The sequence below is a fragment of the Pavona decussata genome, unplaced genomic scaffold (genome assembly GCF_977016875.1).
Source record: "Pavona decussata unplaced genomic scaffold, jaPavDecu1.1 SCAFFOLD_19, whole genome shotgun sequence".
In the NCBI taxonomy this organism is placed as follows: Eukaryota; Metazoa; Cnidaria; class Anthozoa; order Scleractinia; family Agariciidae; genus Pavona; species Pavona decussata.
The window spans coordinates 3,263,790-3,280,506 of NW_028145442.1; the positions used below are offsets into that span (position 1 = coordinate 3,263,790).

General features: G+C 38.9%; 2 protein-coding genes and 1 non-coding gene across 3 annotated transcripts; 2 read left to right on the forward strand and 1 right to left on the reverse strand.

Annotated features, from left to right (window-relative positions):
- Positions 1 to 1,247: 1,247 nt before the first annotated feature.
- On the reverse strand, positions 1,248 to 12,005 carry LOC146487096 (mitochondrial ubiquitin ligase activator of nfkb 1-like). Its single transcript, XM_085092120.1, has 3 exons — positions 11,792 to 12,005; positions 2,874 to 3,088; positions 1,248 to 2,691 (listed from the first exon to the last, which is right to left on the reverse strand). The coding sequence occupies exons 1-3, from the start codon at positions 11,894 to 11,896 to the stop codon at positions 1,995 to 1,997; spliced, it is 1,017 nt and encodes a 338-aa protein (XP_084948246.1). The 5' UTR covers positions 11,897 to 12,005; the 3' UTR covers positions 1,248 to 1,994.
- Positions 6,628 to 8,530, forward strand: LOC146487097 (uncharacterized). Its single transcript, XM_085090293.1, has one exon. The coding sequence runs from the start codon at positions 6,689 to 6,691 to the stop codon at positions 8,297 to 8,299; it is 1,611 nt and encodes a 536-aa protein (XP_084946419.1). The 5' UTR covers positions 6,628 to 6,688; the 3' UTR covers positions 8,300 to 8,530.
- Positions 12,006 to 12,351: 346 nt separating the features above from the next.
- On the forward strand, positions 12,352 to 12,461 carry Trnai-uau (transfer RNA isoleucine (anticodon UAU)). The gene is made up of 2 exons: positions 12,352 to 12,389; positions 12,426 to 12,461. It is a non-coding gene; the product is annotated as a tRNA-Ile (tRNA).
- Positions 12,462 to 16,717: the final 4,256 nt, after the last annotated feature.

The window sequence follows — 16,717 nt, forward strand, 5'->3', positions numbered from 1 at the left end:
GAAACCATTTTTTAAGGCAGTTTGAGTTGTATTCTGCAATGAAATAGTTTAAACAAATACGAAATTAAGCAATTATATCAAGTTTACTGATATAACTTATCGAGCCATAATTTACAAGAATCTTGATGGACACAGCTACCGCCTTCAGAATTTGGACCAGTATGTTGCAAATGAGAACAGAACCACAAAAGAAAATTGGGATGAACACATTAGTGCCTGGAGGGTGCAAATCCAGCCAAGTTGTTAGATCACCCCCTCCCCTTCCCCCCAAAAAACAACAAAAACAAGCAAAAGAATGTAACCCAAAAAAGTTCATTCTTGTCCACATAAAATCTCTTCAAAAAGTCCCTAGCAAAAATCATTCCATCCCTAAAAAAGTCTACCAGAAAATTTCCAAAACAAAAAGCAAGAAAGAAAGGACTCTGAAGTACATTTAAGTCTTTAACAAGGGTACGTGTCTATATTTATAGCTGATTTCAAACGCAAGGAAGATCTTCAAAGGGAATAAGGTCGCTACCCGTTACTAACCCTCCCCTCCCCCCTCTGCACTCTCACCCATTGACTCAAGTGATCTCTACCTGCAGGTTTCATTATTAGCTTACAACACAACTTACAGGTAACTGATGGCACCATTAGTAAAAACTAATGAGAAGAAAACAAGACACTAAATAAAATTCTCCCCTGTGCTCCTCTTTCTCCTTAGTATACTGTGCAATACCAAAACTAAAATTGGGGCCAATATTGGCAAGTTGAGAGGACGGTCACTTATGACAATGTGTATCACCATAGTTAATTGAGGCTGGTTAGAAAACCTTGCCATGAAAAAATGGTGCTGCAATTTATGTTGGAAGGGCCACAACCCTGCACAATCCTTGTTTTAACGTTCACACTACAGTTGAATATCTTAACAAAAATGTTGTATTGGTCAGTTGCTCCAACACATTCCAAAATGCTATTGTTGTTTGTGTAGGGTCAAGGCCAAAAAAGCAAAAAAAAAAAAAAATACATATCACAAAGAAGTTTGTCAGGTTTCATAACCATTGACTATGGTTTGACTTGCCATATACTTCCTTTCACAGAAGTCAGCTACCAGTACTTGGAGACTTGTGACAAATTACCTCCTTTACAAGAAGGAAGCTGATTGACTTTCACCAAAAAAGTACATGGCATCAGTACAGAAGGGCCAAAGTCCAGATTGCATCATTTTCAGCGTAAGTTACTATTCAAAGTATTGAATAATACAACACGTTTTTAATTTTCTTTTATTTACTTCTGTTGTTAAACCTTCAAAACAAACCATTACATTAATTTCCTTCGCGTTGGATCTTTGTAAATGTACTAATTGGCGAATTGGAAGTCCAAATGAAACCAGAATAGCTATCCTCCACTTGACTCCCTGTTTGAAACTTAAAACAAGTAATGAAGTACAACTTTTAAAAATTAATAATAATAAATCAACAAAAATAGACTAGTTAAGGGTCCTTTCCTATCACTGGCTCTTTTATTTATGATTATAATAGACCTCATTCAAAAATGGCATATTTTGAGAAAAGTGAATCTGTCCCCATCAACATTAATTTTTGCCAAAAGTTATTTCTTGGGTACGTTAACCAGATAAAATCTCAGATAAAATCAGTGATATTTGTCAGCTGCATGGACAGAAAAGCGATATTTAATACAGTATCCAAGAAAGTTTGGGTGTTTTTCTTTTGAAGAATGAAAAGTCAAGGATCCTTTAAATTTAATTCCATTTTTGAAAAGAAAAAATAAATAACAATTTGGCTCCGAAACCCAAGAAGTGAGTCATTGACACCTAATCTTAACATTAATCAAATCTGATAGCCACTTTTTAATAAGGTCTTTTATGCTCTCAAAATAAGTGATAAGAAGAATTGAAAAAACAATATACTACACCAGTGCACTACAAAATTCCAGAGTACTGTACCATTTTTGTATTTCATGAATTGTTGCACAGACATTGGCATGTAAACATTTCAACTGTGATAAGTAGGAACAAGTCGAGCAATTGCTCGCCTGCAAACCGGACAATTGTTGACCTGCCGTGCACAATCTAAGCAACAGCATATATGGCCACAGTCTAAAATAACCACATTGCGTGGTCTATCCATGCAAATGACACATGCGCCCTGTTGATCTATGGCTTCACCCTCACCAAACACATTCATTTCCTGTTGCATTCTTCTAATGAGGTCATCTTCCATCCGCCTTTCATGCCGTCTCTTGAAATAAAAGTATAGTGACAGAAGGAATAGAATTCCCCCACCACAAGCAAAGACTATGCTCAGAATTTTCCATACTCTCTTGCCAGATTGGAGCTGTCGGATAATTGCATCGAATGTAAGCTGTGAGAGATAATAGGTGAGACCAGATTTTGGGGGGCCTATCTTAATGCCATCATCAGTCAAGGTAATTTCACCTATTCCAGTTAGTGTCGTACCAACAGGAAGCATCTCCTCTATTGTCTGGAATCCCTTAGTCTTGTCGCCAGTCGCCCACTGTACCAAGGAGTCTGCAACAGAGCTAGAGACTGGCTCAAACTTATCATGTATTACTTTCAGTTCTAGTTTATCGGCAGACAGAGGCTCCATAACTTTGACAAGAACTCCACTGTGAAACAAAGAAAATGGAACTGACGTGGAAGTGGAACTTATAGTTCTTTCTATGTCGTGCCTGTAGAGCAGTAAAAATCAAATGATTAAAAATTATGTGATGGACTTTATATAATGAATTATTAAAAGTTTTTTTGGCTTGATTGAACACAGGTTTCACAATAAGCAGGATACCAGGTAACATTGACATTTGTGAACAAGGTATTGTGCTACTGGCATTGTTTTATTAAGCACTTGACATACCACAGTCTAGTTGTTTTACTCCATTCACTTTTATGTTCTCGGGTCTTGATACGTTGTATTAGTCCAATAGCATCTGACACATAGGGGCTTCTGATGATTCCCGATCTATTCCGTGGTCTTGCATCCCCTCGAATGATACCATAAGGTATTGAATGGTTTTCTGCTGTCTGTAATGTGTGCATCAGCTTTGGTCCGATTTCCATCTCTACTGCATCCTGGAAGAATGCATACAATTATTTAGTGTTTAATTTGTCAGCCTCACAACCAGCAGTCTTTTATCAGGTGTGTAATGCATCAGACAATTCAACAGTGCCCACCCCCATCCCCTCTACCTCTTTGAAAACTAACTGGCAAATGCCCCATGGCCGGGACAAACTCAGTTACAAGTTCAAATGCCCTAGGGTAGTGGCTAAAAAATGTTTTATTTTCTTCATTTCTCATCTTACTTTCAATAAAATCTAAGCTAATTTAGGCCACATTTAGTCCTAGCTAGACCTTTTTTCCCATAGTATTGTAATAATAGGTCATTCTGCAACTCTAGTGTCTCATTTACGTCGTATCTATATGTATTCCAGGTGAAAGAGTGAGATGGTCAAATGTCTCTGCCCCTGGGATGGACAGTGTGGGAAAATATCCCACTGTTACCCTGGGAAGGAGAGGGGATGGGCACAGCTGGAATTGACTGAGGCATAAGGTAACAAATAAAACCTGACAAAACTGTTAATGAGATACTCCATGCATGTTGTTGTGGGTTTCAATAAATTTTTTTATTTCTTGATGAATTAATTATTGCTGCTACAGCGAGCAAGCCTGAAGTGACCAAGCAAGGCAGCACTCTAATCGGCACAAGTGTATATGTATGGGGCCTTTCGTTTAGCTTTCTTGCAAAATGCAAAGCATTGTGGTTAATTTTGTGGACATCACAATGCAACACGCTGCTTTGCTCGGCTCAGCTTGACTGTTCGATTTCGGATCTACTAAATCAAAGTTTTGATGCCCCAAACTTTACAGAATGTTTTTACTTTGCTTATATTTTCTAAACTGCATCGCTTTTAATTTCAGAACGCAATATATAATTTGGCATTTAAGAGTGGCGGTCAGGAAATGTCGAGCATTTGGTGGCAGAACTCGCCAAATCAATTGCGCTCATTTTCTGGCTACAAAAAGCCCTTAAGTAGAGAACAAATTTAACGCCTTTAGTTCTCTCTAGGAGCGCTTAACGTTCTAGAAAACTGAGAAGAAAAAATGTGACCCGCGAGGATCCCGAAAGTACCCGCACGGCAGTGTGAAATTAATATTCTCAACTGACTCTTCATCTGCAAGGAAAGAAGATCCATGGTATTTTTATACTCGGTATTGACAGAGGAAGCTCCGAACTTTTATAGCAGAGTTTGAACTAGACTTAACCATTATTAATAAAAGCAAACAGAGCTTAGGAAAATGTCCCTTCTTTAAACAGGAAAAATCCCGCAAAAACGGATACATTTTAAAGATGGTTTTCGCTATGTGGTATAAGGCCGATTTTTCTTAAACTTTGCCTTTTGAGTAAGTTAATGTTGTTCTTGACAATATATTAAAATCAGCCTGGGTTTTGAATTAAGCACTTCACACAACGGTTTTGAAGTCGCCATAATTCGTTTAAAATTCCTACAACGGCTGAGTAAACAACCTTTGTTGCGTTACCGTGACAATAAACAGACTAATTTTTTATATACCAAAAAAGCGTAATAAAAACGAATTTCTTTTAAACTTTACATACTTTCATAATTGCAATAAGGAAAAGTCCGGTCTTGGAACCAATTTTTCTTGTTTGCGCTGTGAGATTTTTGCTTATAAAACCATATCTAGTAAGGACCAGTAAGCGTCTCGATGTCAATTTCTTTAGTTCGCTCAGATGTCAGATTGCTAATAAAACCGCATCAGAAAGGAAATCTGTGGGGTTGAAGTTCTCCCCTATGGCTATGGTAAAATGCTCGCCGAAATAAAAATTGGAGACCGGTCAAACTTTTCTATTCTGTTTTTAATTCACTAAATAGTTAGAGTTGCGTTTAAATTCCGAAATCAACAATAATCAGTGAATAATATCACGCACTGGTGTTTACCAAAGTAAATTCTATTACATATAGTAAAGTAAAAGTGAGATAAATTCAATAACGGAAACTGGGAAATTCGTCACTTTGGTTTAATGTTCTTGTGCCGTCATGGAAGTTAAGTGTTCTTTTAGCTCCTTGATCGGAGGTCCTTGCTCTTATGACCCCAGAGACAGGAGCAGATCAACTGAAGTAAATTGCAAAAGGAACATCGCGGGTCACAAGTCCTCCCTGTCAATATATTTTAATAGCCGATGTAGAAATCGAAATTGAACTTATTCTGACAAGAACGGTTATCTCCTTCACCACGGAGTTAAACCTTTCGGAAGTGACGATTTGTCTTCGACACCGCTCGTCTCTGGGCATTGGCTGGCGTCGAGGTTCAAATAAGTGTCAAATTCCTCCGCCGATATCGAGCCATGACAGCCAGGCGCAAAAAGTCGCAAAAGCAGAACGAGGACTTGGCAAAAAATTCGTGCCATTAGATATGGAAGAAACTAGGACTATTTATTCCAGTTGGTTCAGGTATGCGTATATATAATTTCCATTACCTTTCGGATGTAACACTTTACCTTTTTTCACATTCAGTCTTTTCCAGCACAATATATTAGCATTCCGAGGTGTATTTTCAGTTCATCATATGCGGAGAAAGCCGTTAATTAGATTAAACGTGAAGTTTTCAGTGTTTTTTTATTTATTATTTTTTTCTGTGCTTGGAACCCTAGTTCTAGTGCTACTGACTGTAGATCTGGGACAACATTTTGTCTACCACCTCGTAAAAAGGCCCTTCTCTTGAGGAAAGTAAGACATCAGTAAGACCTAGTTGGAGCTTTTCAGGCTTATGTAACGTCCATGCGAAAGACGTATTATCCCTATTAAAGGAAAGTATTGAAAACTTTTCAAATGAAGAAAAAAGAAGCCTGATCCCAGCTCTTAAAAGTGTGAAGTTTGTGCCCCAAGTAAGGTTATGTATCTAGTTAATTCCCACCCCACCCCCCCACCCTCCGCCTCTATTAATTTTAGTAAGAAGAGAATTTTTGCTCTGCACTTCAATCACTGAGTGTAGGTTTTAATGTCTGTTCCTCCGGTGTATCTTTCGCATTGACGGTTTTCGTTGCTGGTCGCTACGAAAAAGAAAATTCAATAAAGAACTACGGGTATTGTCATTTGCGTAAAAGTTGTCACAAGAGTTCGTTAACCTAAATCTCTTGAAGCAGCTGGTATATAAAGCCATACTGTTAAACAAGTCCGTAGCAAGGGGAGCGGCAAGCCCCCTTTCCCCCCCCTCCCCCCACCCCCGGAATTTTTGGAAGTGTAAAAAAGAACCAATGTGTCAAAAAATAAATAATTGGAAAATAGCAATAATGTGCAACAATCAATCTTGAATTCTAACGCTGCAAGTGCCTTTTCACAACCTTTAATAATTTGTTTATTACCTGACAGTCTCCACCGCTAACATTTGATTTTTATACAACACAAACAAAGGCATTCCTTCCTTGTGAATCGGAAATAAGAACCAAAATTCTTATGACCGATTTGTATTTGTTAGTAGCGAATTCGAAAACATTATCTATAAAGAGAATTCGCGTTCTTTTAAAACTTCATCGCGATACTGTTCCAGCTCGCCTTATTATTATTATTATTATTATTATTAATAAGCTCTTTATTTGCGGCGGAGGTGAGATACTATCACAGGAGGGTACAACGCAGGGGGATCCCTTAGCCATGCCCTGGTACTCGGTCAATACATCTATCATGATCCAGAGCTTAAGGATAAGCACACCAGGTGTTAAGCAAGTATGGCTAGCCGACGACTCTGCGGGGGGTGGACAAATCGTGCCCTTGTATAATTGGTACAATCACCTGAGTCAGGAAGGAAAGAAGTATGGTTATCTAGTGAATGGACCAAAGAGCTGGCTGATTGTCAAGTCGGACGTACTTGCAGTTGAGGCAAAGAAGGTGTTTGGAGACGAGGTTAATATTACAACTGAAGGTCAGCGCCACTTAGGGGCCGTCATCGGATCTCAAGAGTTCAAAGATCAATATTGTCGGGAAAAGGTCCTTGGATGGAAAGGAGAACTCGAAGCCCTATCTGAGATAGCAAGGAGCCAGCCTCATGCAGCCTACACTGTTTTCACGAAGGGTTACAAATCCAAGTTTACCTATTTCATGCGCACAATAGAGTCGTTTGAAGATTACGTTGACCCTATTCAAGAGGCGATTGACGACTTACTCCTCCCAACACTATTAGGTCAAACGGAGCCCATCCCTAGCAATCTGCGTCAGCTTTTTACTTTGACACCCGCTCAAGGAGGGCTTGGCGTACCTGACTTACGGTTTGAAGCTCCACAGCAGTTTGCTGCTTCTACGACAATAACAGCATCGCACGTAGATTCCATCACCAAACAGAGCACTTTCATGGTGGCAGGCGAGAGGTCCACAGAGGAGTTAAAAAGACAACATCAAGCTTCAAAAATTGCGTCGGTGAAATCGAGAATGGAAAGTATTGATTCCACTCTACCCTCGGATCTGCTGCGGTCAGTTAACCAATCGAGAGACAAGGGTGCGAGCTCGTGGCTTACCGCAGTACCTCTTGTCGATCAAGGCTTAGTGCTGAATAAACAAGAATTCAGAGACTCTCTGCGTTTAAGGTATAATTTTCCCCTGTCTGATTTACCAAGCAAGTGTGTTTGTGGGGAGAAGTATACCGTCTGCCATGCCCTGTCATGCAAAAAGGGAGGGTTCGTGGCGCAGAGACATGATGGCGTCCGCAACCTACTTACCTCTTTTCTTGGTAAGGTTTGCACCAACGTTGAAGTCGAACCACAACTACAACCTCTCGACAATGAGCAATTCAACCTCAGAAGCGCGGTGACAAGTCCGGAGGCAAGACTGGACATGAAGGCAGGGGGCTTTTGGTCTCGAGGAGTTACAGCATTTTTCGATGTCAGAGTAACGCATGTTAACTCCAAGTGTAACCAGGGAAAAGCAACATCGACAATCTTTAAAGAGCAGGAAGAAGAGAAAAAGCGGAAGTACCAACAGAGGGTGCTGGACGTTGAAATGGGATCTTTCACTCCCCTAGTTTTTGGAACCAACGGTGGGATGGGAGCCGACTGCAATTGTTTTCTCAAACGCCTAGCCGAGAAGCTCTCAGAAAAGAATGAGGAACCTTATCACATTACTATCACTTGGATTAGAACATTGCTTTCTTTTGAGATTTTAAAGTCGGTACACACATGCGTACGAGGCTCCAGGACACCTTTTCACAAAATTCCATTTGGGGATTTCATTGATGACTGCCGCTTAAACGCTAGCCAAGCGTGTCTCCGCTAATTTTAGAAAGTGAATGATGGCGTGACGTTGTAAATTAGTATTTTAGGATCTTTTTAACAACTTTTTTATTTCATCAAAATTTTAGTCTTACTATTGTTAAAAAATTGTGCTTGAAAATAGCTCTGTTGTACTTGGAAATAGTCGCTTTTTTTTTTAATCGAAATGAATTTTAAATATTGAATTGTAAATAGGTTTTAATAGCTCTTTTTTTCTACTTTTAACTTGTAAATATCAATTTTGCTTGGAATATTATAATAAAGAAAGATGTTGTTATTAATATTATTATTATTATTATTATTATTATTATTATTATTATTATTATTATTATTATTATTATTTATTTTAGGCGAATTCTCGTTGTGCGGACGGATTCTTACTGCCCGATTGCAAGTTCACTGGAAAAAGAGAAAGGAAAATTTGTCGTCGTCTTTTTATGTCTTCCTTCAAACGTGAACAAGTTAGGCAATTTCACGTGTAGTCCGCGTACAGTGACGGCAAAGAAATGTACCAAATAGTGTGATGCAAGTGCAAAGTTATAGTGTTTTTGCTTACTAAATCTATTCCTTTTTGATGTTCACAATTTGCTCCCCCCTCCCCCCCGCCCCCAAGTTGTTTTAGCCTTACTACGGGCCGGTTAAAGCAATTGTTGGCCCCCACCCCCTCCCTACTGCCTTCTGCCATATCTCAGTGACGATCTAACTAACTTGCATATTTGCTGTCACGCAACATTGTCAGACATGTCTAAATCTTTTCGATTCCTTCTTTTTCCGTCGATAATGGATAAAAGGAAGTGAGGGGAAAACAGAAATCCTTCTGATAAAGCAAGATAGGAGCATTATTGAAGGCCTTGAAGCTGTAATTGGCAATTTACCCGTCGCGTCGGTTTGTTTCTAGTGGCAGTTATTTGATTCCGCCAAATGATGTTGTGGTCGAAATTAGCCAACTTTAACAACCTTTTGTGGAAATTTCAATGGAGAACCCAGCCTGATATTAAGGTACGAAGTACATCAAGGCAATTGTTACTGAAAGCCAAAGTATGAGAATATTTAGAGTTATACCACATACTGAAATGTGTGCTTGACCTTTGGCACTACATTGCAGAGTTTGCCAGCTGTAAAAATATGTCGCAGGTTTTAAATTGTTTAAATTTGCCAGATATCATTAGAACCACAAATTCATCGGGTATCATATCAGAAAGAGATTGTCATTCGATATATAAGGAATCCCGATTTTCGTATGCTTCTTCTAAAACAAACGCGGAGACAATTAAAAGTGGTGATTTTCCGGTTTAAAATTCAATTATTTTTCAGTTCACAAGGCTTCGATTGATTTTCCTGATTTTCTCAAAATGCAAGTGTTTCTGGCCAATTTAAGCCACACCATGATTCTTACTTTGGTAAAACCTTATTATGGACAAAAGATGAAAGAAATCGACTCTGCTAAGTTTCGCCGGAAAATTCAGATTTTGCTCGATTTTTCCTGACCGCCGCTCTTAAGCTTTTAAAAGACATATCCTAGAGGTAAGAATTAATGAAGGCAAATTCTTGAAAGTTCATGGTGTTGTTGACATTGATTACCCAGGTTGATTATTCCAATAATTATTCACAATTTTGTCTCAAATAAGTGCCATGTCTGCTTTCTTTTTCTTGATTAAAGTAGTAGCTAACAACTACAAGTCGTAGAAACTGTCAATTTCAAAGAAACTAGAGAAGTAATCTACATCGTGTAATTCTTGTGGCCTTATTTTAACAGGTCTGTAGTATAAAGATGAGTCATGAGTGGTTTGTTTTGTTGTTTCTGGATGACCAGGATACACTGTTAAAGTGTCAGGATTCTAACATGATCATTTTTTAGAACAAAACTTAGACACTCGCGCTACACTATAAATAATTATTATTAGTATAAATCTACTAATGTTCTATCACGAATGCCGTTCTCTGATTGGCTACGCTACTCGCTATCTATTCTGTGATAGATAGTGAGTAGCGATTTTCAACAAAATGGCGCCCGCTTCTTCGCGTTTTCGAAGTGTCTGCGATGAGGAAATAGATAATTTACTTGTTTAGTTTTGAACGACTAGTAGATTTATACTAAAACAATTAGATTATTCGCTCTCGATTTCTATGCGTGATAGTTGATTCGGGCTTCGCCCTCATCAACTATCACGCGATAGAAATCTTGAGCTCATAATCTAATTGTTAATTAGAAGACCGCCTTGCCCAAAAAGCAAAGACTGCATGTAAGGCCTGTGTTTGTAGAAAATCAGAACTTTTTGGCAGACCAAATAATGCTGGTTGCCGTGCTGAAATTGCAGAGATGGCGTATTTCCAATCATGCAACCTTCCATATCCCTATCTGATTACATTATTATTTTTTTTCAGCAGGGCAAAACTGCATTTCAGCTAAGCTAATACTCTTAAATATTTGAATGATATTTGAAATGTTTTACTGGATATATAGAGGATATTACATGACCGCGCGGAGATACGAAATTTCTCTTCAAGTGTCGAAAAATGAATTTCACGAGTGAGCGCAGCAAACAAGTAAAATATTTTTCAACACGAGAAGAGAAAGTTCGTATCTCTAAGCGGCTAATGTTCTCTTTATTATACAAACACTAATGAAATACCAAATCATTGCAAAAGGCGCGATTTATTATGTAACCAAAGCAACAGTGATATTTTCACGTGTGAAGATATCATGTTTTCATGCGAAAGCTCACCTGGTATTTCATTGCTGTTTAAAGAAATTGATAATCGTTTTGAAATGACAAGCTCGACTGTCATGACATTTGATTTCATTTCAGATTTTTTTTCTTTATGTGACTTTCAACAAGCCATTAAAAACACTTTGAGTTGTTATACACGTTATTTGTCCCGAGTTTTCTTGCTTCACATAGGCACAATGGGCCATCTTCAAACTTCCCTTCCTATCCTCAACGCAAAAGTTCTTAACTCACCTCCCTCCCTTCAGCAGCATTCACTGCCGTTCTGGTATACTAGTATTAATTTTTGTTTTAAACCTGACCTAATAGGTCACGGGTAATTTAGATGGTGGCTCAGTCGATCAACTAACCAACTACATCTGTAACTACAGCAGGTCACACTAATAATGTTACGTTATCACTACATGTGACCTTTTAGGGGCAATTGATTGAGTTCAAGTTCCATTTGATTGAGATTTCCCAAGGTAAACTGTTTCTTTGCTTTTTTCCCTGGGTAGCTGGGTAAGCTTAAGCGTGAATGTGGCCACACAAACAGCTGTATATATATGTATCCAGGAGTTAAAGTTTTTATACTGATTGAACTAAGTATCCACTTTAATAGGTTTGTAGAGAGAACGCTGTGCCGGTTTAATTTGTCATCAAATAGCTCTTATAGCGTGGCACTCAGATGAACAAAAATATCGAAGCTTGATCTGAGTAAGTAAAGTGCTGATCGAAGCATTCCAACTTTCCAAGACGAACCGAAAATACTGTCAGTAACAGCTTACCTTCAAGCTTTTTATTGCTCCTTCCCTGTTCTTGTACACCGCGTAGAAAATGGCTGATATGGCAGCGCTGCCCAAGCCAGCCCACAGACAAACGTAGTCAGACATTTTGAATTCTTTAATTCTAGGGCTTCGGGCTTCGCGACATCAGCACTTTTCCAATCTTTTCGACCGCCATTATCACCGCCATATTGACTGGATGACTAGTTACCAGCTTCAACGCAAAATTTTAAGTTCAACCACGTGGTCGATGAAATAATTAACTAAATAATTACTATATGTGCAGCCAAAGCTCCCGTAGCACAGTCGGTTAGAGCGTCGTACTTATAAGCAGTACCAGGCAGTTACGCCGAGGGTGCTAGATTATGAAATGCGACCCAAAACATCTACAACCAACAGAAACTGTCATCAGGGTTTAAAAATTTAACATAAAGCCATTAAAGAAATTAGTAAAAAAAAACTGGCTATTGTGTACATGATAATTATACACGTGTCAGTGGCCGATCACATGAGTCTGAGTGATAGGTTCAAATATAACAAAAATCTCTATTTGATTGGCTAGGGCTCCCGTAGCACAGTCGGTTAGCGCGTCGTACTTATAAGCAGTGCTGGCAATCTGCCGAGGGTGCTGTGAGGAATGCGAAGGTCGGGGGTTCGAAACCCCCCGGGAGCAAGAGCCAAATTTTTTTTTTTTTTTTTTTCTTCCTTATTTTACTCGTTTCAAAAGATAGAAAAGATAAGAAGAAATGTTTCTGTTTTTTCATTTCCTTATAAATCAAACTGCCCATTATGAATGAGAAATGAAATAAAATACCTCTCCGTACTTGATAGTACTGTGGTATTATTTCGAGGTAACCAATGAGAAGACGTTAAAACAAGGTCGAGTTTGTCGCAGGAGGCGGGTGCACGTCCAGTTTTGGCGGGAAAAAAACATAAGTTTGGGCGGGAAATTCGTTTGCAGCCGGTGTAAGTTGCCTTTTTTTTCGCAAATTTTTGCGAGTTTTGCGCACAGACAAAACTAACTTCAACACAGGAAAGGTTTTGAGCTTGTTTTCGGAACTCAGTTTTTTGCAAATTTTAAGATAATTTTCTTGTTGTCGTTTATTGATTTACGTTTATAATGTCAAACTCACTGTTTTTAAAAGTCCAATCTTGGCTACGGGAGAATGTTCCGGTCGAAAGAGAGGACTTAGCCAAGATTCAACATGCCATCATCACCCTCGACTTAGACGAGGAATTTCTTGAAATGGCGGAAGAAGGTGAAATTTCAAGCTTGCCACTCAAGGGTTTTTCGTTTAAAATGTGTTTCTACATAAAGAAGGCCCTCAAGTATGTGAAAAAAGGTTGGTAAAAGTAACCATGTATACTTTTAACTTGGCAACAGCTATCCTGAGATTTTTTTTATCGCGCACACTGACTGATACAATTTTTGGCAGAGTTAGCCTCAAATGTGTCTTATTTTCTTTTAAATATAGAGTTAGCAACAAACCAAGCCATAAAATCCGAGAATGCAACTGTGGGCGGTAAGTATTCTTTGCTTTTTGTTGGGTTTTTCTTACAGAGCAATGACTTTGTCAGATTTGTAGGCGACGCTTGATTAGGTTACATTTCCATTTCAAGTTATAAAGTTGCGTATTTCAAAATAATTTAGTATCAAAGCAAATATTACTGACTTAATAACATACATGAAAATTTTTCTCCATCTGCATTGGCTAAGAGAAGAGCAGTTTTTCGGTTAACATAGTGCGATAGTGAGGTAATTCAATAGTAAAAAGTAATAATTCAGTGCAGGAAAGTGGTAATTCAGTGCAAAAAACCTTAGGTAACAAACCAAACATTCTGATTGGTCGATGATCAAAGAAACTCATACATAGCCAATCAAATGCGCGCCCTGGATGACGCATAATTTGGATACACTGCCACATTTAAGAGTGAAATAGTTGCCGGTGTTTTAAGTAGGTTTTCTTTCGCCATCACGACAACAACGTAGGACTTGGATAACAGTTTTAAAAAGGGAAACATAGAGAAAACCATTGACTATTGGTTGTCGATATGGAAAAAGTGTTGTTTTATAGATAAGAGCATTGCCGCAGAAATCAAAAACTCCGAGCTGGCTGTACCTAACACACTGCTCGATTCTACACCGAAATTAAAAACAAACCATGCAAATATTACGAGCCAGAAAGTCTGAAAGTGATGATTGCTTCGTTTAATAGACACTTTAAGAACAAAGGCCATAGCCGTGTTTATTGTTGACGACAGAAAATTCATTTCACCCAAACAAGTAATGGACGGAAAAGCGAAACAGCTTCGCTTGGCTGGCCACAGCATGCGCTCAGACAAAACTTGAGTACTATCCGAATAGGAAGAAGAAATGCGCTGGACGAGAGAGGGAAACTCGGTTTAAAATAATCCAGAATCCTTAATTCATACAATGTGACAGCTACTTACCCAATAGTAATAGCAAGTTCTGCGTGGAGGGAAAAGCCTGCCTACTGCGGCACCAAGGCAAAGGCAAGCGGCCGAACAAGGCGAGAACTCTGACAACAACCCTAGAAAATGAGCTGTGGAAAAAAAGAGGCTGGGAAAGGGAAGTCCGCAAGTCCTTGTCCAAACAGCTTGGTGGCTTCTGACCCAACATTTTAGTCTTCGATGTCGACTGGAAGACCACCGTATGACGGTAGACGATTTCTCCTTCGGATTGGATGAAAACAACACAGAGTAGGTAGAATTCATCGAGAAGCCGACAAAAATATGTCAGTTCGGACTGGAGATGACAGACGTCCCGTTGCAATCTGTAATGAGTTTTCTGTGGCGTCGTCCACCCGAAATGCAGACAACTGGCCCACTTTACTCCGCGCAAGCCGGTCTGATACCCCGGGTCTGATACAAGCGGCAGCCGATAGGAGTTAACAAGATGTGCCACATGATTGCGTCCTTCATAAGAGGAACGACCCTAGAAACTTCATTGAAGTCCTTTTCCAAACAAAGCGTCAGGACAACAGTTGTAACGAAGTTAAAGACAGCACGCCTAGAGCGAAGTTCAATTGTTGAAGTAACGGGTCACAGAAATGAGAAGTCACTGGATGTTATGAAAGAGAACAGCGACACCTTTGATACACCATCAACCACGCTCAAAACATCAAGATCCAGTTAGCTCGATGAAACGGCTTCACTTATTAATAGTAGCACTAGCAACTCCAGCAATATTTTCAATCCATTCTCGCCAGGTCCTTTAACCAATCATTTTTCGCGTTTCAGTTTCCAAGTTATATCTCTGGCCAGAAACATCAGCGTCAGTGTTTCATGAACATAATCCATTTACACCAATGTCAAGTCACTTTCACAGCAGCTCCCGAAAATACTCAGTCAGTCGCACCGCCTAGAAAGGACAGTAATTCTTACTGATTCACATTTCGAAAATCTTGAAGTTGTGACGATGTTGATCGATTCTGCCTCAATTAGAATAGACAACAAACGTTAACAAGTTTTAAGGTCTTTTCACTCCTCATTTCTCAGTGAAGTCCATAACATGTAAACACTTTGGAACTACAAAGCCTTTAAGAACTTGATCTTTGCCGATTGCGATGTTATTTTTAGTCTGTAAGTTTCTACAAGTGCTAGCATGTCAATCAATGTTGTCATTTTTCAACCAATAACGTTAATGTAGGCGGGACCAGTGAGCCATGACACGAAATAAACACCATAATGAGAAACTGAGTCAAATTTTTGAATCTACATTGCAAACAAGTAATCACATGATTTGTGTCGAGCAATTTTGGATAAATCAGCACTCACAAATTTTTAAAAGATTCCAATGTACGGGCGAGTGCAAGTTGGTTCGCTTTTGAAAAATTTTACTCGTACTGATTTATCCTAAATTGCACTCCAAATCAAGTCATTACCTGTACAAATGTGACATCACAAGTGCACAAACTGATTAATCCTTCACTGACGGCACTGTCACATTCAACCTCAATTTTTTTTTTATTTTGGTTTGTATATCTTGATCGCTGAACTTTCACAAGTTATTGAATGGAAGGCCGAACTTTCCATTTCCATTCCAGATAGTCCAATTTGTTGCTGTAGCACTTGATTTCCAAAAACTTTAGACACAAACACTCCTGTTTGAAAGGTCCAATTCCAAAAAACCTGTAGAAAGAAGTCATTTCTCTCGCGGCACAAAGTGAATAAAGCAACAAAATGTATGATGCGGGACTCTGCCCTTCATAAGCAAGTATTTTCGCAGCTCGACCAATCATTAGTGAGTAATTAATTCCCATGGGTGTACTACAATTAAGAAAAAACGTACTCTGTTTCAACCAATCAGCATTCAGTAATTTTGTCCTGTATTTTATAAGATCTTTATGGTACGTAAACCACCAACAACCATTCCCTCGGTTTGGTTTGTTTGTTACCATAATGGACCGCCCACGTGCAGATTGTCACATTGAACACACACCTTAAATTATCTGTATTGATGGTATTGTATTTGTGTATGATACTTAATAAACAGGTATTGAATAGTGGACTGAATTTCCCTATCCGTTCCAAAATGGTCTAATTGATTATGTCGAACTCCTGTTCTGAATAGATTTGCCTGGTCCATCTACGGTAGATGGTAATGATGTCGCCCCGGCGAAGAGAGCCTGTTCAGATGCAGAAGCTGGTAAGGCTGGCTTTTTTATTGAGCTACTGTTATCGTGATAAGAGATTTGTACAACCTAAGCATTATAGGACTTAGACTAAACATATCTGAATAGAAGTATTTTTTGTCCGATTGTATTGAATAATGGGCTGAAATTCCATTTTTGTACAAAAACAGTCTAGTTGATGTTGTTGAACTCCTAATAGATTTGCCTGGTCCATCTACGGTAGATGGTAATGATGTCGCCCCGGCGAAGAGAGCCTGTTCGGATGCAGAAGCTG